Here is a 22500-nt window from a genome sequence, read left to right as displayed (position 1 = left end):
CTACAGTACAGTACACTACACTACAGTACAGTACACACACTACAGTACAGTACACTACACTACAGTACAGTACACTACACTACAGTACAGTACACTACAGTACAGTACAGGACAGTACAGTACAGGACAGTACACTACACTACACTACACCACACTACAGTACAGTACAGTACACTACTCTACACTACAGTACACTACAGTACACTACACTACACTACTCTACAGTACACTACTCTACACTACTATACAGTACACTACAGTACACTACACTACAGTACAGTACACTACAGTACGGTACACTACACTACTCTACAGTACACTACAGTACACTCCAGTACACTACACTACAGTACAGTACAGTACTCTACTCTACAGTACACTACACTACAGTACAGTACACTACTCTACTCTACAGTACACTACACTACAGTACAGTACACTACACTACAGTACACTACAGTACAGTACACTACAGTACACTACAGTACACTACTCTACAGTACACTACACTACACTACAGTACACTACAGTACACTGTAGTACACTACAGTACAGTATACTACACTACAGTACACTACACTACAGTACACTACACTACACTACACTACAGTACACTACAGTACACTACAGTACAGTACAGTACACTACACTACACTACAGTACACTACAGTACACTGTAGTACACTACAGTACAGTATACTACACTACAGTACACTACACTACAGTACACTACACTACACTACAGTACACTACACTACAGTACAGTACACTACAGTACAGTACACTACAGTACAGTACAGTTCAGTACAGTACACTACAGTACTTTACACTACACTACACTACAGTACACTACAGTACACTACACTACAGTACATTATACTACTCTACAGTACAGTACACTACACTACAGTACACTACAGTACAGTACAGTTCACTACAGTACACTACTCTACACTACAGTACAGTACACTACAGTACAGTACACTACACTACTTTACACTACACTACACTACAGTACACTACAGTACAGTACACTACAGTACATTATACTACTCTACAGTACAGTACACTACACTACAGTACACTACACTACTTTACACTACACTACACTACAGTACACTACACTACAGTACATTATACTACTCTACAGTACAGTACACTACAGTACTCTACACTACAGTACAGTACAGTACTCTACTCTACAGTACACTACACTACAGTACAGTACACTACACTACTTTACACTACACTACACTACAGTTCACTACACTACAGTACACTACGCTACACTACACTACAGTACAGTACAGTACACTACTCTACACTACACTACAGTACATTATACTACACTACTCTACAGTACAGTACACTACTCTACACTACACTACAGTACACTACGCTATACTACACTACAGTACAGTACAGTACACTACTCTACACTACACTACAGTACATTATACTACACTACTCTACAGTACAGTACACTACTCTACTCTGGCTGATATGTGGCTCAGTCGGTAGAGCATGGCGCTTGCAACGCCAAGCGTCGTGGGTTCGATTCCCGCTGGGGCCACCCATATGTAAAAGTAGTAGCCCCAGCCGACTTGTAAGTCGCTTTGGACAAAAGCGTCTGCTAAATGGGATATATTACTACTCTACACTACAGTACAGTACACTACAGTACAGTACACTACACTACTTTACACTACACTACACTACAGTTCACTACACTACACTATTCTACACTACAGTACACTACACTACACTACACTACAGTACACTACACTACACTACACTACACTACTCTACAGTTTAGTTTTCGGCAATGTCCTGTCCCAGGCTAACTGTATACGTCAAAAATAAATATATTATGATTGATTGGTCCTCAAGTGACCTTTGACTTCCTTATACATCATATATGAGGGACACTAGCCATCCCAGGTTGCTAGGATACCCTGCTCTTGAGGAGAGGGGCTTGGGGGAGGTCAGTAACTGGGCTGGTTGTTCTACAGACCAGTCCTGTCAGTACCTCAGCTGAACTACCAGAGTCCTGTTGGGGAGGTCAGTAACTGGACTGGCTGTTCTACAGACCAGTCCTGTCAGTACCTCAGCTGAACTACCAGAGTCCTGTTGGGAGGTCAGTAACTGGGCTGGCTGTTCTACAGACCAGTCCTGTCAGTACCTCAGCTGAACTACCAGAGTCCTGTTGGGAGGTCAGTAACTGGGCTGGCTGTTCTACAGACCAGTCCTGTCAGTACCTCAGCTGAACTACCAGAGTCCTGTTGGGAGGTCAGTAACTGGGCTGGCTGTTCTACAGACCAGTCCTGTCAGTACCTCAGCTGAACTACCAGAGTCCTGTTGGGAGGTCAGTAACTGGGCTGGCTGTTCTACAGACCAGTCCTGTCAGTACCTCAGCTGAACTACCAGAGTCCCTGTTGGGAGGTCAGTAACTGGGCTGGCTGTTCTACAGACCAGTCCTGTCAGTACCTCAGCTGAACTACCAGAGTCCTGTTGGGAGGTCAGTAACTGGGCTGGCTGTTCTACAGACCAGTCCTGTCAGTACCTCAGCTGAACTACCAGAGTCCTGTTGGGAGGTCAGTAACTGGGCTGGCTGTTCTACAGACCAGTCCTGTCAGTACCTCAGCTGAACTACCAGAGTCCCTGTTGGGAGGTCAGTAACTGGGCTGGCTGTTCTACAGACCAGTCCTGTCAGTACCTCAGCTGAACTACCAGAGTCCTGTTGGGAGGTCAGTAACTGGGCTGGCTGTTCTACAGACCAGTCCTGTCAGTACCTCAGCTGAACTACCAGAGTCCCGTTGGGAGGTCAGTAACTGGGCTGGCTGTTCTACAGACCAGTCCTGTCAGTACCTCAGCTGAACTACCAGAGTCCCGTTGGGAGGTCAGTAACTGGGCTGGCTGTTCTACAGACCAGTCCTGTCAGTACCTCAGCTGAACTACCAGAGTCCTGTTGGGAGGTCAGTAACTGGGCTGGCTGTTCTACAGACCAGTCCTGTCAGTACCTCAGCTGAACTACCAGAGTCCTGTTGGGAGGTCAGTAACTGGGCTGGCTGTTCTACAGACCAGTCCTGTCAGTACCTCAGCTGAACTACCAGAGTCCTGTTGGGGAGGTCAGTAACTGGGCTGGCTGTTCTACAGACCAGTCCTGTCAGTACCTCAGCTGAACTACCAGAGTCCTGTTGGGAGGTCAGTAACTGGGCTGGCTGTTCTACAGACCACTCCTGTCAGTACCTCAGCTGAACTACCAGAGTCCTGTTGGGAGGTCAGTAACTGGGCTGGCTGTTCTACAGACCAGTCCTGTCAGTACCTCAGCTGAACTACCAGAGTCCTGTTGGGAGATCAGTAACTGGGCTGGCTGTTCTACAGACCAGTCCTGTCAGTACCTCAGCTGAACTACCAGAGTCCTGTTGGGGAGGTCAGTAACTGGGCTGGCTGTTCTACAGACCAGTCCTGTCAGTACCTCAGCTGAACTACCAGAGTCCTGTTGGGAGGTCAGTAACTGGGCTGGCTGTTCTACAGACCAGTCCTGTCAGTACCTCAGCTGAACTACCAGAGTCCTGTTGGGGAGGTCAGTAACTGGGCTGGCTGTTCTACAGACCAGTCCTGTCAGTACCTCAGCTGAACTACCAGAGTCCTGTTGGGAGGTCAGTAACTGGGCTGGCTGTTCTACAGACCAGTCCTGTCAGTACCTCAGCTGAACTACCAGAGTCCTGTTGGGGAGGTCAGTAACTGGGCTGGCTGTTCTACAGACCACTCCTGTCAGTACCTCAGCTGAACTACCAGAGTCCTGTTGGGAGGTCAGTAACTGGGCTGGCTGTTCTACAGACCAGTCCTGTCAGTACCTCAGCTGAACTACCAGAGTCCTGTTGGGAGGTCAGTAACTGGGCTGGCTGTTCTACAGACCAGTCCTGTCAGTACCTCAGCTGAGTGAGTTCCTCTCTGAGTTCCTGTTTGGTAACAGTGCATAAGCCTTGATCAAACTCTTCTCTTACTAGTTGAAAACTCATCTGTGTGGGTGTGGATACGCTTTCTAGATGACTGAGGATATTATACTGCTATTATAGTTGTTATAAAACCTGATATTATGGTCAGGGGAGAGGTTGGTCCAGAAGACTACAGGTTCAGACAAGGTTGACCACATGAGCAGGCCTTGGTGTTCACCCCTGGAGTCTATTGGTCATGATGGGGAGCCCTAACCCTGATCACCCTGAAAACCACCAGGAGAATACTACTCCATAGAAAACCAGCAGGAGAATACTATTCCATAGAAAACCAGCAGGATAATACTACTCCATAGAAAACCAGCAGGATAATACTACTCCATAGAAAACCAGCAGGAGAATACTACTCCATAGAAAACCAGCAGGAGAATACTACTCCATAGAAAACCAGCAGGAGAATACTTCTCCATAGAAAACCAGCAGGAGAATACTACTCCATAGAAAACCACCAGGAGAATACTACTCCATAGAAAACCACCAGGAGAATACTACTCCATAGAAAACCACCAGGAGAATACTACTCCATAGAAAACCACCAGGATAATACTACTCCATAGAAAACCAGCAGGAGAATACTACTCCATAGAAAACCACCAGGAGAATACTATTCCATAGAAAACCACCAGGAGAATACTACTCCATAGAAAACCACCAGGAGAATACTACTCCATAGAAAACCACCAGGAGAATACTACTCCATAGAAAACCACCAGGAGAATACTACTCCATAGAAAACCACCAGGAGAATACTACTCCATAGAAAACCAGCAGGAGAATACTACTCCATAGAAAACCAGCAGGAGAATACTACTCCATAGAAAACCAGCAGGAGAATACTACTCCATAGAAAACCACCAGGAGAATACTACTCCATAGAAAACCACCAGGAGAATACTACTCCATAGAAAACCAGCAGGAGAATACTACTCCATAGAAAACCAGCAGGAGAATACTACTCCATAGAAAACCAGCAGGAGAATACTACTCCATAGAAAACCACCAGGAGAATACTACTCCATAGAAAACCACCAGGAGAATACTACTCCATAGAAAACCAGCAGGAGAATACTACTCCATAGAAAACCACCAGGAGAATACTACTCCATAGAAAACCACCAGGAGAATACTACTCCATAGAAAACCACCAGGAGAATACTACTCCATAGAAAACCACCAGGAGAATACTACTCCATAGAAAACCACCAGGAGAATACTACTCCATAGAAAACCAGCAGGAGAATACTACTCCATAGAAAACCACCAGGAGAATACTACTCCATAGAAAACCACCAGGAGAATACTACTCCATAGAAAACCACCAGGAGAATACTACTCCATAGAAAACCACCAGGAGAATACTACTCCTTAGAAAACCAGCAAGAGAATACTACTCCATAGAAAACCACCAGGAGAATACTACTCCATAGAAAACCACCAGGAGAATACTAGTCCTGGGCTTTCTGTGTCTGGCTTTAAACTCTTTAACCATGATGCTTAGTACCAGACTGTCTATCTGCTTCTCCCTCTGCTGTCCACAAGGACAGTTAATGCTAAATGATTCTATCCTCTGACTCGGCTCTCTCCTTTGTTTCACTTCAGCTGGTTCCACCCTGAATCTCGGTGCTCACCTCCCTGCTGGCAGGGAACTGTTGTTTTTAAACGTGCTGATGATGCAGCTCACTGACTGATTGATGCCTTCTAACCTCTTCCCTGCTGTTCTGTCTTTATGTGCTGGCTACAATACACGCCTTCCTCTCCTTTATGTGTTCTATTCCTGTGTGACTGTCTGTGACTGTGTGTGACTGTCTGTGACTGTCTGTGACTGTCTGTGACTGTGTGTGACTGTGTGTGACTGTGTGTGACTGTCTGTGACTGTGTGTGACTGTCTGTGACTGCGTGTTACTGTGTGACTGTGTGACTGTCTGTGACCATGTTTGACGGTCTGTGACTGTCTGTGACTGTCTGTGACTGTCTGTGACTGTCTGTGACTGTCTGTGACTGTGTGTGACTGTGTGTGACTGTCTGTGACTGTCTGTGACTGTCTGTGACCGTGTTTGACGGTCTGTGACTGTGTGTGACTGTCTGTGACTGTCTGTGACTGTGTGTGACTGTCTGTGACTGTCTGTGACTGTCTGTGACTGTCTGTGACCATGTTTGACGGTCTGTGACTGTCTGTGACTGTCTGTGACTGTCTGTGACCATGTTTGACGGTCTGTGACTGTCTGTGACCGTCTGTGACTGTCTGTGACTGTCTGTGACTGTGTGTGACTGTCTGTGACTGTCTGTGACTGTCTGTGACCATGTTTGACGGTCTGTGACTGTGTGTGACTGTCTGTGACTGTCTGTGACTGTGTGTGACTGTCTGTGACTGTCTGTGACTGTCTGTGACCATGTTTGATGGTCTGTGACTGTGTGTGACTGTCTGTGACTGTGTGTGACTGCCTGTGACTGTCTGTGACCATGTTTGACGGTCTGTGACTGTGTGTGACTGTGTGTGACTGTGTGTGACTGTCTGTGACTGTCTGTGACCGTCTGTGACTGCGTGTGACTGTCTGTGTATGTTCATATCCGGTCATCTTTTAACCCTACACTGAACTCAAACTCCTCTCTATTTTTTTACACCAAAACTCTCTGCTCCCGTCTTGTGCTCGTCTTCTGCCGTGTCTGTCTGCCTCCACCCAACCTGCTGCTCCTCCAGCCTTGCTCCAGCTCAGGCTCGTCTGAGGCCTCCGACACCTGCCAGTCAGTCAGTGAGTGCAGCTCTCCCACCTCAGGAGGGCCTCTGGCTGCAGTTGACAAGGTGAAATACTCCCTCCATCCCTCCCTCCTTTGAGAGGAAGCACCCCCCCCCTGCCCCCTCATGATAGATACCCTACCCCTCGTCCCCTCTCATGGTAGATACCCTACCCCTCGTCCCCTCTCATGGTAGATACCCTACCCCTCGTCCCCTCTCATGATAGATACCCTACCCCTCGTCCCCTCTCATGATAGATACCCTACCCCTCGTCCCCTCTCATGATAGATACCCTACCCCTCGTCCCCTCTCATGATAGATACCCTACCCCTCGTCGCCTCTCATGGTAGATACCCTACCCCTCGTCCCCTCTCATGATAGATACCCTACCCCTCGTCCCCTCTCATGGTAGATACCCTACCCCTCGTCCCCTCTCATGATAGATACCCTACCCCTGGTCGACTCTCATGGTAGATACCCTACCCCTCGTCCCCTCTCATGATAGATACCCTACCCCTCGTCCCCTCTCATGACAGATACCCTACCCCTCGTCCCCTCTCATGGTAGATACCCTACCCCTCGTCCCCTCTCATGATAGATACCCTACCCCTCGTCCCCTCTCATGGTAGATACCCTACCCTCGTCCCCTCTCATGGTAGATACCCTACCCCTCGTCCCCTCTCATGGTAGATACCCTACCCCTCGTCCCCTCTCATGATAGATACCCTACCCCTCGTCCCCTCTCATGATAGATACCCTACCCCTCGTCCCCTCTCATGGTAGATACCCTACCCCTCGTCCCCTCTCATGGTAGATACCCTACCCCTCGTCCCCTCTCATGGTAGATACCCTACCCCTCGTCCCCTCTCATGGTAGATACCCTACCCCTGGTCGACTCTCATGGTAGATACCCTACCCTCGTCCCCTCTCATGATAGATACCCTACCCCTCGTCCCCTCTCATGACAGATACCCTACCCCTCGTCCCCTCTCATGGTAGATACCCTACCCCTCGTCCCCTCTCATGGTAGATACCCTACCCCCTCGTCCCCTCTCATGATAGATACCCTACCCCTCGTCCCCTCTCATGGTAGATACCCTACCCCTCGTCCCCTCTCATGGTAGATACCCTACCCCTCGTCCCCTCTCATGGTAGATACCCTACCCCTCGTCCCCTCTCATGATAGATACCCTACCCCTCGTCCCCTCTCATGATAGATACCCTACCCCTCGTCCCTCTCATGGTAGATACCCTACCCCTCGTCCCCTCTCATGGTAGATACCCTACCCCTCGTCCCCTCTCATGGTAGATACCCTACCCCTCGTCCCCTCTCATGGTAGATACCCTACCCCTCGTCCCCTCTCATGGTAGATACCCTACCCCTCGTCCCCTCTCATGATAGATACCCTACCCCTCGTCCCCTCTCATGATAGATACCCTACCCCTCGTCCCCTCTCATGATAGATACCCTACCCCTCGTCCCCTCTCATGGTAGATACCCTACCCCTCGTCCCCTCTCATGGTAGATACCCTACCCCTCGTCCCCTCTCATGGTAGATACCCTACCCCTCGTCCCCTCTCATGGTAGATACCCTACCCCTCGTCCCCTCTCATGGTAGATACCCTACCCCTCGTCCCCTCTCATGATAGATACCCTACCCCTGGTCGACTCTCATGGTAGATACCCTACCCCTCGTCCCCTCTCATGATAGATACCCTACCCCTCGTCCCCTCTCATGACAGATACCCTACCCCTCGTCCCCTCTCATGGTAGATACCCTACCCCTCGTCGACTCTCATGGTAGATACCCTACCCCTCGTCCCCTCTCATGGTAGATACCCTACCCCTCGTCCCCTCTCATGGTAGATACCCTACCCCTCGTCCCCTCTCATGGTAGATACCCTACCCCTCGTCCCCTCTCATGATAGATACCCTACCCCTCATCCCCTCTCATGGTAGATACCCTACCCCTCGTCCCCTCTCATGGTAGATACCCTACCCCTCGTCCCCTCTCATGGTAGATACCCTACCCCTCGTCCCCTCTCATGGTAGATACCCTACCCCTCGTCCCCTCTCATGGTAGATACCCTACCCCTCGTCCCCTCTCATGGTAGATACCCTACCCCTCGTCCCCTCTCATGATAGATACCCTACCCCTCGTCCCCTCTCATGGTAGATACCCTACCCCTCGTCCCCTCTCATGGTAGATACCCTACCCCTCGTCCCCTCTCATGGTAGATACCCTACCCCTCGTCCCCTCTCATGGTAGATACCCTACCCTCGTCCCCTCTCATGATAGATACCCTACCCCTCGTCCCCTCTCATGGTAGATACCCTACCCCTCGTCCCCTCTCATGGTAGATACCCTACCCCTCGTCCCCTCTCATGATAGATACCCTACCCCTCGTCCCCTCTCATGGTAGATACCCTACCCCTCGTCCCCTCTCATGGTAGATACCCTACCCCTCGTCCCCTCTCATGGTAGATACCCTACCCCTCGTCCCCTCTCATGGTAGATACCCTACCCCTCGTCCCCTTGCTGTAGCCCTTATTCTAGATTCTCCTCACAGGAACCACCGTGTTCACCTTCTCCACACCCCTCTACCCCATCCAGGTGTTCCACCCACAGCTTCCTTTCACCTGTCTCTGATCGCTGCTGTTACGTATCCAGTCTCATGGGTCATCATGGTCGCTCACATGCATTTCAGAATTCAGAACCGCGGTCCGGTTTGTCAATCAGGCAGCATTCATTTTCTTAGTTTACTCCTTTTGTTTATTTGTTCTTCCGAAATGTTGAGTTATTTGTATTTCATTCATCAACTTTTATCTTGTGTTTCTGATTGTTTCGTTTTATTATCCTGACCCTATTGTGTTGGTTTATTATCCTGACCCTATTGTGTTGTTCTATTATCCTGACCCTATTGTGTTGTTCTATTATCCTGACCCTATTGTGTTGTTCTATTATCCTGACCCTATTGTGTTGGTTTATTATCCTGACCCTATTGTGTTGGTCTATTATCCTGACCCTATTGTGTTGTTCTATTATCCTGACCCTATTGTGTTGTTCTATTATCCTGACCCTATTGTTTCGTTTTATTATCCTGACCCTATTGTGTTGGTTTATTATCCTGACCCTATTGTTTTGTTTTATTATCCTGACCCTATTGTGTTGTTCTATTATCCTGACCCTATTGTGTTGTTCTATTATCCTGACCCTATTGTGTTGTTCTATTATCCTGACCCTATTGTGTTGGTTTATTATCCTGACCCTATTGTGTTGGTTTATTATCCTGACCCTATTGTGTTGTTCTATTATCCTGACCCTATTGTGTTGGTTTATTATCCTGACCCTATTGTTTTGTTTTATTATCCTGACCCTATTGTGTTGTTCTATTATCCTGACCCTATTGTGTTGTTCTATTATCCTGACCCTATTGTGTTGTTCTATTATCCTGACCCTATTGTTTCGGTTTATTATCCTGACCCTATTGTCCTGACCCTATTGTGTTGTTCTATTATCCTGACCCTATTGTTTCGGTTTATTATCCTGACCCTATTGTTTCGGTTTATTATCCTGACCCTATTGTCCTGACCCTATTGTGTTGTTCTATTATCCTGACCCTATTGTTTCGGTTTATTATCCTGACCCTATTGTGTCGGTTTATTATCCTGACCCTATTGTGTCGGTTCATTATCCTGACCCTATTATCCTGACCCTATTGTGTTGGTTTATTATCCTGACCCTATTATCCTGACCCTATTGTGTCGGTTTATTATCCTGACCCTATTATCCTGACCCTATTGTGTCAGTTTATTGTCCTGACCCTATTGTGTCAGTTTATTATCCTGACCCTATTGTGTTGTTCTATTATCCTGACCCTATTGTGTTGGTTTTTATCCTGACCCTATTGTGTCGGTTTATTATCCTGACCCTATTATCCTGACCCTATTGTGTCGGTTTATTATCCTGACCCTATTGTCCTGACCCTATTGTGTCGGTTTATTATCCTGACCCTATTGTGTCGGTTTATTATCCTGACCCTATTATCCTGACCCTATTGTGTTGGTTTATTATCCTGACCCTATTGTGTCGGTTTATTATCCTGACCCTATTGTGTCGGTTTATTATCCTGACCCTATTGTGTCGGTTTATTATCCTGACCCTATAGTCCTGACCCTATTGTGTCGGTTTATTATCCTGACCCTATTGTGTCGGTTTATTATCCTGACCCTATTGTGTTGGTTTATTATCCTGACCCTATTGTGTTGGTTTATTATCCTGACCCTATTATCCTGACCCTATTGTGTTGGTTTATTATCCTGACCCTATTGTGTCAGTTTATTATCCTGACCCTATTGTGTCGGTTTATTATCCTGACCCTATTGTGTCGGTTTATTATCCTGACCCTATTATCCTGACCCTATTGTGTTGGTTTATTATCCTGACCCTATTGTGTTGGTTTATTATCCTGACCCTATTGTGTTGGTTTATTATCCTGACCCTATTGTGTTGGTTTATTGTCCTGACCCTATTGTGTCGGTTTATTATCCTGACCCTATTGTGTCGGTTTATTATCCTGACCCTATTGTGTTGTTTTATTATCCTGACCCTATTGTGTCGGTTTATTATCCTGACCCTATTGTGTTGTTTTATTATCCTGACCCTATTATCCTGACCCTATTGTGTTGGTTTATTATCCTGACCCTATTGTGTTGGTTTATTATCCTGACCCTATTGTGTCGGTTCATTATCCTGACCCTATTGTGTTGGTTTATTATCCTGACCCTATTGTGTCGGTTTATTATCCTGACCCTATTTTGTTGGTTTATTATCCTGACCCTATTGTGTCGGTTCATTATCCTGACCCTATTGTGTCGGTTCATTATCCTGACCCTATTGTGTTGGTTTATTATCCTGACCCTATTGTGTCGGTTCATTATCCTGACCCTATTGTGTTGGTTTATTATCCTGACCCTATTGTGTTGGTTTATTATCCTGACCCTATTTTGTTGGTTTATTATCCTGACCCTATTGTGTCGGTTTATTATCCTGACCCTATTGTGTCGGTTTATTATCCTGACCCTATTGTGTTGGTTTATTATCCTGACCCTATTATCCTGACCCTATTGTGTTGGTTTATTATCCTGACCCTATTGTGTCGGTTTATTATCCTGACCCTATTGTGTTGTTCTATTGTCCTGACCCTATTGTGTCGGTTCATTATCCTGACCCTATTGTGTTGGTTCATTATCCTGACCCTATTGTGTTGGTTCATTATCCTGACCCTATTGTGTTGGTTCATTATCCTGACCCTATTGTGTTGGTTTTTATAATTTGACAAATTTCTCAAATTTTGTGTTTTTATGTTTGTTTGTTTGTTTGTTTGTTTGTTTGTTTGTGTCATTCCGTTCCCCTGCTCATGCTCAGTTGTCTAACGGGTATGACCACTTCGGGGATCACCATCATTCAGACTCTTCATACCTGATGGGAGGGGGCTCAGGCCTGGGGGGGTCCTACCTGATGGGAGGGGGCTCAGACCTGGTGGGTTCCTACCCCCTCTTCCCTCCCTCCTCCCATTCCACCTCCATCACCTCCTCCTCCTCCTGTCCGTCCCAGTCGTGGTCCAGGCCGGGCTCGGCCCTGCTACCTGACTACCCTCATTACTGCACCCTGGGGCCTAACATGGCCCCCACCTCTAAAGTCCCCAGCTGGAAGGTTTGTTTGTTGGTTCAGTCCTCCTCCTCATCATGTCCTGACTCCTTGTGTTCCTGAAACATCAACATCCTGTCATTACGTAGGACCCTCTGAATTACTATGACATCATTATCATGTTACAGTCAGATTGAAGAAATGACCGTAGGACGATATACTGCATCGTCTTCTACGCGTTTCATTGGTAGATTTCAGATGTGTTCCTGCAGAAGATGTATTTGAAGATGGTGATAATAGTTCAGAATCCCCAGCTGACAGGATCTTCAGAGGCCCATGATTAAAGAGCACAGCTACTAGGGATACCAAGCTCTGTGTGGAGGAGGTGAACTCAGCACAGCTAGGGATACCAAGCTCTGTGTGGAGGAGGTGAACTCAGCACAGCTAGGGATACCAAGCTCTGTGTGGAGGAGGGGAACTCAGCACAGCTAGGGATACCAAGCTCTGTGTGGAGGAGGGGAACTCAGCACAGCTAGGGATACCAAGCTCTGTGTGGAGGAGGTGAACTCAGCACAGCTAGGGATACCAAGCTCTGTGTGGAGGAGGGGAACTCAGCACAGCTAGGGATACCAAGCTCTGTGTGGAGGAGGGGACTCAGCACAGCTAGGGATACCAAGCTCTGTGTGGTGGAGGGGAACTCAGCACAGCTAGGGATACCAAGCTCTGTGTGGAGGAGGGGAACTCAGCACAGCTAGGGATACCAAGCTCTGTGTGGTGGAGGTGAACTCAGCTTAGGACTGGGTGGAGGAGGTGAACTCAGCACAGCTAGGGATACCAAGCTCTGTGTGGAGGAGGGGAACTCAGCACAGCTAGGGATACCAAGCTCTGTGTGGAGGAGGTGAACTCAGCACAGCTAGGGATACCAAGCTCTGTGTGGAGGAGGTGAACTCAGCTTAGGACTGGGTAGAGGAGGTGAACTCAGCTTAGGACTGGGTAGAGGAGGTGAACTCAGCTTAGGACTGGGTGGAGGAGGTGAACTCAGCTTAGGACTGGGTAGAGGAGGTGAACTCAGCTTAGGACTGGGTAGAGGAGGTGAACTCAGCTTAGGACTGGGTAGAGGAGGTGAACTCAGCTTAGGACTGGGTGGAGGAGGTGAACTCAGCTTAGGACTGGGTAGAGGAGGTGAACTCAGCTTAGGACTGGGTAGAGGAGGTGAACTCAGCTTAGGACTGGGTGGAGGAGGTGAACTCAGCTTAGGACTGGGTAGAGGAGGTGAACTCAGCTTAGGACTGGGTAGAGGAGGTGAACTCAGCACAGCTAGGGATACCAAGCTCTGTGTGGAGGAGGGGAACTCAGCTTAGGACTGGGTAGAGGAGGTGAACTCAGCTTAGGACTGGGTAGAGGAGGTGAACTCAGCTTAGGACTGGGTAGAGGAGGTGAACTCAGCTTAGGACTGGGTAGAGGAGGTGAACTCAGCACAGCTAGGGATACCAAGCTCTGTGTGGAGGAGGGGAACTCAGCCTAGGACTGGGTGGAGGAGGTGAACTCAGCTTAGGACTGGGTAGAGGAGGTGAACTCAGCTTAGGACTGGGTAGAGGAGGTGAACTCAGCACAGCTAGGGATACCAAGCTCTGTGTGGTGGAGGTGAACTCAGCTTAGGACTGGGTGGAGGAGGTGAACTCAGCTTAGGACTGGGTAGAGGAGGTGAACTCAGCTTAGGACTGGGTAGAGGAGGTGAACTCAGCTTAGGACTGGGTAGAGGAGGTGAACTCAGCACAGCTAGGGATACCAAGCTCTGTGTGGAGGAGGGGAACTCAGCCTAGGACTGGGTGGAGGAGGTGAACTCAGCTTAGGACTGGGTGGAGGAGGTGAACTCAGCTTAGGACTGGGTGGAGGAGGTGAACTCAGCTTAGGACTGGGTAGAGGAGGTGAACTCAGCTTAGGACTGGGTGGAGGAGGTGAACTCAGCTTAGGACTGGGTAGAGGAGGTGAACTCAGCACAGCTAGGGATACCAAGCTCTGTGTGGAGGAGGTGAACTCAGCACAGCTAGGGATACCAAGCTCTGTGTGGAGGAGGTGAACTCAGCACAGCTAGGGATACCAAGCTCTGTGTGGAGGAGGTGAACTCAGCTTAGGACTGGGTAGAGGAGGTGAACTCAGCTTAGGACTGGGTGGAGGAGGTGAACTCAGCACAGCTAGGGATACCAAGCTCTGTGTGGAGGAGGGGAACTCAGCACAGCTAGGGATACCAAGCTCTGTGTGGAGGAGGTGAACTCAGCACAGCTAGGGATACCAAGCTCTGTGTGGAGGAGGTGAACTCAGCACAGCTAGGGATACCAAGCTCTGTGTGGAGGAGGTGAACTCAGCTTAGGACTGGGTAGAGGAGGTGAACTCAGCACAGCTAGGGATACCAAGCTCTGTGTGGAGGAGGTGAACTCAGCACAGCTACTAGGGATACCAAGCTCTGTGTGGAGGAGGTGAACTCAGCTTAGGACTGGGTAGAGGAGGTGAACTCAGCTTAGGACTGGGTGGAGGAGGTGAACTCAGCACAGCTAGGGATACCAAGCTCTGTGTGGAGGAGGGGAACTCAGCCTAGGACTGGGTAGAGGAGGTGAACTCAGCTTAGGACTGGGTAGAGGAGGTGAACTCAGCTTAGGACTGGGTGGAGGAGGTGAACTCAGCTTAGGACTGGGTAGAGGAGGTGAACTCAGCTTAGGACTGGGTAGAGGAGTTGAACTCAGCACAGCTAGGGATACCAAGCTCTGTGTGGAGGAGGGGAACTCAGCCTAGGACTGGGTGGAGGAGGTGAACTCAGCTTAGGACTGGGTGGAGGAGGTGAACTCAGCTTAGGACTGGGTGGAGGAGGTGAACTCAGCTTAGGACTGGGTGGAGGAGGTGAACTCAGCTTAGGACTGGGTAGAGGAGGTGAACTCAGCTTAGGACTGGGTGGAGGAGGTGAACTCAGCTTAGGACTGGGTAGAGGAGGTGAACTCAGCACAGCTAGGGATACCAAGCTCTGTGTGGAGGAGGTGAACTAAGCACAGCTAGGGATACCAAGCTCTGTGTGGAGGAGGTGAACTCAGCACAGCTAGGGATACCAAGCTCTGTGTGGAGGAGGTGAACTCAGCTTAGGACTGGGTAGAGGAGGTGAACTCAGCTTAGGACTGGGTGGAGGAGGTGAACTCAGCACAGCTAGGGATACCAAGCTCTGTGTGGAGGAGGGGAACTCAGCACAGCTAGGGATACCAAGCTCTGTGTGGAGGAGGTGAACTCAGCACAGCTAGGGATACCAAGCTCTGTGTGGAGGAGGTGAACTCAGCACAGCTAGGGATACCAAGCTCTGTGTGGAGGAGGTGAACTCAGCTTAGGACTGGGTAGAGGAGGTGAACTCAGCACAGCTAGGGATACCAAGCTCTGTGTGGAGGAGGTGAACTCAGCACAGCTACTAGGGATACCAAGCTCTGTGTGGAGGAGGTGAACTCAGCTTAGGACTGGGTAGAGGAGGTGAACTCAGCTTAGGACTGGGTGGAGGAGGTGAACTCAGCACAGCTAGGGATACCAAGCTCTGTGTGGAGGAGGGGAACTCAGCCTAGGACTGGGTAGAGGAGGTGAACTCAGCTTAGGACTGGGTAGAGGAGGTGAACTCAGCTTAGGACTGGGTGGAGGAGGTGAACTCAGCTTAGGACTGGGTAGAGGAGGTGAACTCAGCTTAGGACTGGGTAGAGGAGTTGAACTCAGCACAGCTAGGGATACCAAGCTCTGTGTGGAGGAGGGGAACTCAGCCTAGGACTGGGTGGAGGAGGTGAACTCAGCTTAGGACTGGGTGGAGGAGGTGAACTCAGCTTAGGACTGGGTGGAGGAGGTGAACTCAGCTTAGGACTGGGTGGAGGAGGTGAACTCAGCTTAGGACTGGGTGGAGGAGGTGAACTCAGCTTAGGACTGGGTAGAGGAGGTGAACTCAGCACAGCTAGGGATACCAAGCTCTGTGTGGAGGAGGTGAACTCAGCACAGCTAGGGATACCAAGCTCTGTGTGGAGGAGGTGAACTCAGCACAGCTAGGGATACCAAGCTCTGTGTGGAGGAGGTGAACTCAGCTTAGGACTGGGTAGAGGAGGTGAACTCAGCTTAGGACTGGGTGGAGGAGGTGAACTCAGCACAGCTAGGGATACCAAGCTCTGTGTGGAGGAGGGGAACTCAGCACAGCTAGGGATACCAAGCTCTGTGTGGAGGAGGTGAACTCAGCACAGCTAGGGATACCAAGCTCTGTGTGGAGGAGGTGAACTCAGCACAGCTAGGGATACCAAGCTCTGTGTGGAGGAGGTGAACTCAGCTTAGGACTGGGTAGAGGAGGTGAACTCAGCACAGCTAGGGATACCAAGCTCTGTGTGGAGGAGGTGAACTCAGCTTAGGACTGGGTGGAGGAGGTGAACTCAGCTTAGGACTGGGTGGAGGAGGTGAACTCAGCACAGCTAGGGATACCAAGCTCTGTGTGGAGGAGGTGAACTCAGCTTAGGACTGGGTAGAGGAGGTGAACTCAGTTTAGGACTGGGTAGAGGAGGTGAACTCAGCTTAGGACTGGGTGGAGGAGGTGAACTCAGCTTAGGACTGGGTGGAGGAGGTGAACTCAGCTTAGGACTGGGTAGAGGAGGTGAACTCAGCTTAGGACTGGGTAGAGGAGGTGAACTCAGCTTAGGACTGGGTAGAGGAGGTGAACTCAGCACAGCTAGGGATACCAAGCTCTGTGTGGAGGAGGTGAACTCAGCTTAGGACTGGGTGGAGGAGGTGAACTCAGCACAGCTAGGGATACCAAGCTCTGTGTGGAGGAGGTGAACTCAGCACAGCTAGGGATACCAAGCTCTGTGTGGTGGAGGTGAACTCAGCTTAGGACTGGGTGGAGGAGGTGAACTCAGCTTAGGACTGGGTGGAGGAGGTGAACTCAGCACAGCTAGGGATACCAAGCTCTGTGTGGAGGAGGTGAACTCAGCACAGCTAGGGATACCAAGCTCTGTGTGGAGGAGGTGAACTCAGCTTAGGACTGGGTAGAGGAGGTGAACTCAGCACAGCTAGGGATACCAAGCTCTGTGTGGAGGAGGTGAACTCAGCTTAGGACTGGGTGGAGGAGGTGAACTCAGCTTAGGACTGGGTGGAGGAGGTGAACTCAGCACAGCTAGGGATACCAAGCTCTGTGTGGAGGAGGTGAACTCAGCTTAGGACTGGGTGGAGGAGGTGAACTCAGCTTAGGACTGGGTGGAGGAGGTGAACTCAGCACAGCTAGGGATACCAAGCTCTGTGTGGAGGAGGTGAACTCAGCTTAGGACTGGGTAGAGGAGGTGAAGTCAGTTTAGGACTGGGTAGAGGAGGTGAACTCAGCACAGCTAGGGATACCAAGCTCTGTGTGGAGGAGGTGAACTCAGCTTAGGACTGGGTGGAGGAGGTGAACTCAGCTTAGGACTGGGTGGAGGAGGTGAACTCAGCACAGCTAGGGATACCAAGCTCTGTGTGGAGGAGGTGAACTCAGCTTAGGACTGGGTAGAGGAGGTGAACTCAGCTTAGGACTGGGTAGAGGAGGTGAACTCAGCTTAGGACTGGGTAGAGGAGGGGAACTCAGCTTAGGACTGGGTAGAGGAGGTGAACTCAGCTTAGGACTGGGTAGAGGAGGTGAACTCAGCTTAGGACTGGGTAGAGGAGGTGAACTCAGCTTAGGACTGGGTGGAGGAGGTGAACTCAGCTTAGGACTGGGTAGAGGAGGTGAACTCAGCTTAGGACTGGGTAGAGGAGGTGAACTCAGCACAGCTAGGGATACCAAGCTCTGTGTGGAGGAGGTGAACTCAGCTTAGGACTGGGTAGAGGAGGTGAACTCAGCTTAGGACTGGGTAGAGGAGGTGAACTCAGCTTAGGACTGGGTAGAGGAGGTGAACTCAGCTTAGGACTGGGTGGAGGAGGTGAACTCAGCTTAGGACTGGGTAGAGGAGGTGAACTCAGCTTAGGACTGGGTAGAGGAGGTGAACTCAGCACAGCTAGGGATACCAAGCTCTGTGTGGAGGAGGGGAACTCAGCTTAGGACTGGGTGGAGGAGGTGAACTCAGCTTAGGACTGGGTAGAGGAGGTGAACTCAGCTTAGGACTGGGTAGAGGAGGTGAACTCAGCTTAGGACTGGGTAGAGGAGGTGAACTCAGCTTAGGACTGGGTGGAGGAGGTGAACTCAGCTATGTATCTGTATCCTGTAGGACTGGGTAGAGGAGGTGAACTCAGCTTAGGACTGGGTAGAGGAGGTGAACTCAGCTTAGGACTGGGTAGAGGAGGTGAACTCAGTTTAGGACTGGGTAGAGGAGGTGAACTCAGCTTAGGACTGGGTAGAGGAGGTGTGACTCAGCTTAGGACTGGGTAGAGGAGGTGAACTCAGTTTAGGACTGGGTAGAGGAGGTGAACTCAGCTTAGGACTGGGTAGAGGAGGTGAACTCAGTTTAGGACTGGGTAGAGGAGGTGAACTCAGCTTAGGACTGGGTAGAGGAGGTGAACTCAGCTTAGGACTGGGTAGAGGAGGTGAACTCAGCTTAGGACTGGGTAGAGGAGGTGAACTCAGCTTAGGACTGGGTAGAGGAGGTGAACTCAGTTTAGGACTGGGTAGAGGAGGTGAACTCAGCTTAGGACTGGGTAGAGGAGGTGAACTCAGCTTAGGACTGGGTAGAGGAGGTGAACTCAGCTTAGGACTGGGTAGAGGAGGTGAACTCAGCTTAGGACTGGGTAGAGGAGGTGAACTCAGCTTAGGACTGGGTAGAGGAGGTGAACTCAGCTTAGGACTGGGTAGAGGAGGTGAACTCAGCTTAGGACTGGGTAGAGGAGGTGAACTCAGCTTAGGACTGGGTAGAGGAGGTGAACTCAGCTTAGGACTGGGTAGAGGAGGTGAACTCAGCTTAGGACTGGGTAGAGGAGGTGAACTCAGCTATGTATCTGTATCCTGTAGGACTGGGTAGAGGAGGTGAACTCAGCTTAGGACTGGGTAGAGGAGGTGTGACTCAGCTTAGGACTGGGTAGAGGAGGTGAACTCAGCTTAGGACTGGGTAGAGGAGGTGAACTCAGCTTAGGACTGGGTAGAGGAGGTGAACTCAGTTTAGGACTGGGTAGAGGAGGTGTGACTCAGTTTAGGACTGGGTAGAGGAGGTGAACTCAGCTTAGGACTGGGTAGAGGAGGTGAACTCAGCTTAGGACTGGGTAGAGGAGGTGAACTCAGCTATATTTCTGTATCCTGTAGGACTGGGTGGAGGAGGTGAACTCAGCTATATATCTGTATCCTGTAGGACTGGGTGGAGGAGGTGAACTCAGCTTAGGACTGGGTAGAGGATGTGAACTCAGCTTAGGACTGGGTAGAGGAGGTGAACTCAGTTTAGGACTGGGTAGAGGAGGTGAACTCAGCTATATTTCTGTATCCTGTAGGATTGGGTAGAGGAGGTGAACTCAGCTATATTTCTGTATCCTGTAGGATTGGGTAGAGGAGGTGAACTCAGCTATATTTCTGTATCCTGTAGGACTGGGTGGAGGAGGTGAACTCAGCTATATTTCTGTATCCTGTAGGACTGGGTAGAGGAGGTGAACTCAGCTATGTATCTGTATCCTGTAGGACTGGGTAGAGGAGGTGAACTCAGCTATATTTCTGTATCCTGTAGGACTGGGTAGAGGAGGTGAACTCAGCTATGTATCTGTATCCTGTAGGACTGGGTAGAGGAGGTGAACTCAGCTTAGGACTGGGTAGAGGAGGTGAACTCAGCTATATTTCTGTATCCTGTAGGACTGGGTAGAGGAGGTGAACTCAGCTTAGGACTGGGTAGAGGAGGTGAACTCAGCTATATTTCTGTATCCTGTAGGACTGGGTAGAAGAGGTGAACTCAGCTATATTTCTGTATCCTGTAGGATTGGGTAGAGGAGGTGAACTCAGCTATGTATCTGTATCCTGTAGGACTGGGTAGAGGAGGTGAACTCAGCTATATTTCTGTATCCTGTAGGACTGGGTAGAGGAGGTGAACTCAGCTTAGGACTGGGTAGAGGAGGTGAACTCAGCTATATTTCTGTATCCTGTAGGACTGGGTAGAGGAGGTGAACTCAGCTATGTATCTGTATCCTGTAGGACTGGGTAGAGGAGGTGAACTCAGCTATATTTCTGTATCCTGTAGGACTGGGTAGAGGAGGTGAACTCAGCTATATTTCTGTATCCTGTAGGACTGGGTAGAGGAGGTGAACTCAGCTATGTATCTGTATCCTGTAGGACTGGGTAGAGGAGGTGAACTCAGCTATATTTCTGTATCCTGTAGGACTGGGTAGAGGAGGTGAACTCAGCTATATTTCTGTATCCTGTAGGACTGGGTAGAGGAGGTGAACTCAGCTTAGGACTGGGTAGAGGAGGTGAACTCAGCCATGTATCTGTATCCTGTAGGACTGGGCTAAACCAGGACCCTATGACCAGCCCATGGTGAACACCCTGAGAAGGAGGAGGGACAAGGATCCTGTACCAGCAGACACCAGCTATGCCCCACTACCACTGCCTGCTGGTGTCATCCCAGCACCAGGGGGCAGGAGTCTACCACTGCCTGCTGGTGTCATCCCAGCACCAGGGGGCAGGAGTCTACCACTGCCTGCTGGTGTCATCCCAGCACCAGGGGGCAGGAGTCTACCACTGCCTGCTGGAGTCATCCCAGCACCAGGGAGCAGGAGTCTACCACTGCCTGCTGGAGTCATTCCAGCACCAGGGAGCAGGAGTCAAACATTACCTCCACCACCCAAGGTCAGCTGGACACATGCTTAAACCTGTCTAGGACTGGGAGTTCCGCTAGCGCAAACCCTCGCCAACAGCCAATGAAATTGCAGGGCGCCAAATACAAATCATCAGAAATCTCATAAATCAAATTTCTCAAACATACAAAGTATTAGGCACCATTTTAAAGATATAATTCTCGTTAATCCAGCCACCGTGTCTGATTTCAAAAATGCTCTACAGCGAAAGCTCCACAAACGATCATGTTAGGGTTAGGTCACCACCAACTCACAGAAAAACCCAGCCATTTTTCCAGCCAAAGAGAGGAGTCACAAAAAGCACAAATATAGATCAAATGAATCACTGACCTTTGATGATCTTCATCAGATGACACTCATCGGACTTCATGTTACACTATACATGTATTTTTTGTTCGGTAAAAATCTTATTATACATTGGCGTGTTATGTTCAGTAGTTCCAAAACATGCAGTGATATTGCAGAGAGCCACATGAATTCACAGAAATACTCATTATAAATGTTGGTGAAAATTCAAGTGTTATGCATGGAACTTTGGATTACACTTCTCCTTATTAATGCAACCACTGTGTCAGATTTCAAAGAAACTTTACGGAAAAAGCACAATCTGAGAACGGCGCTCAGAGCCCATACCAGCCAGAGAAATATCTGCCATGTTGGGTTGTCAACATTAGTCATAAATAGCATTATAAATATTCACTTACCTTTGATGATCTTCATCAGAATGCACTCCCAGGGATCGCAGTTCCACAATAAATGCTTGTTTTGTTCGATAATGTCCATCATTTATGTCCATTTATGTCCAAATAGCTTATTTTGTTAGGGCGTTTGGTAAACAAATCCAAAAGCGCATTCTGGTCCAGTCGTACGAAAAGTTCAAAAAGTTATATTACAGGTCGAAGAAACTTAATCAATCTTTAGGATGTTTTTATCATAAATGTTCAATAATGTTCCAACCGGAGAATTCCATTGTCTGTAGAAAAGCAATGGAACGAGAGACACCTGGGACTGAGTAGGAGGCAGTTCACTCTGGGCACACTATTCACCCAGAAGTGAAAATGCTGCCCCCTATCCCAGAGAAGTTTGTCTATATTTTATACAAATGTCTGAAGCAAGTCACACAATTTTTCTTGAAATGACTAGTTTGTGTGTGTGTGTGTGTGTGTGGGCGTCTGTCCATTGTGTGATTCAATGTCTGTGATATATTTAGGTAATAAGGCATCTCGGGGGTTTGTGGTATATGGCCACTATACCACAGCTAAGCTCTGTTCTTAAGCACGACGCAACGCGGAGTGCCTGGACACAGCCCTTA

The 22500-nt window shown here is 49.2% G+C and overlaps 1 protein-coding gene across 3 annotated transcripts in view; it reads left to right on the top strand.

Annotated features, from left to right (window-relative positions):
- The window catches only part of LOC135521018 (protein MTSS 1-like), a 176133-nt gene that overhangs the window by 148018 nt on the left and 5615 nt on the right, over positions 1-22500 (top strand). For 2 of the 3 annotated variants that reach the window (XM_064946921.1, XM_064946920.1), the window contains exons 11-13: positions 6718-6819; positions 12183-12470; positions 20833-21180. In XM_064946921.1, the coding sequence (XP_064802993.1) occupies positions 6718-6819; positions 12183-12470; positions 20833-21180 (738 nt within the window). The remainder of the gene's footprint in view (positions 1-6717; positions 6820-12182; positions 12471-20832; positions 21181-22500) is intronic. The other variant, XM_064946922.1, reaches the window with a different exon arrangement.

Source organism: Oncorhynchus masou, chromosome 29 (assembly GCF_036934945.1).
Source record: "Oncorhynchus masou masou isolate Uvic2021 chromosome 29, UVic_Omas_1.1, whole genome shotgun sequence".
NCBI lineage: Eukaryota > Metazoa > Chordata > Actinopteri > Salmoniformes > Salmonidae > Oncorhynchus > Oncorhynchus masou.
This window is presented reverse-complemented; position numbering and strand designations above follow the sequence as displayed.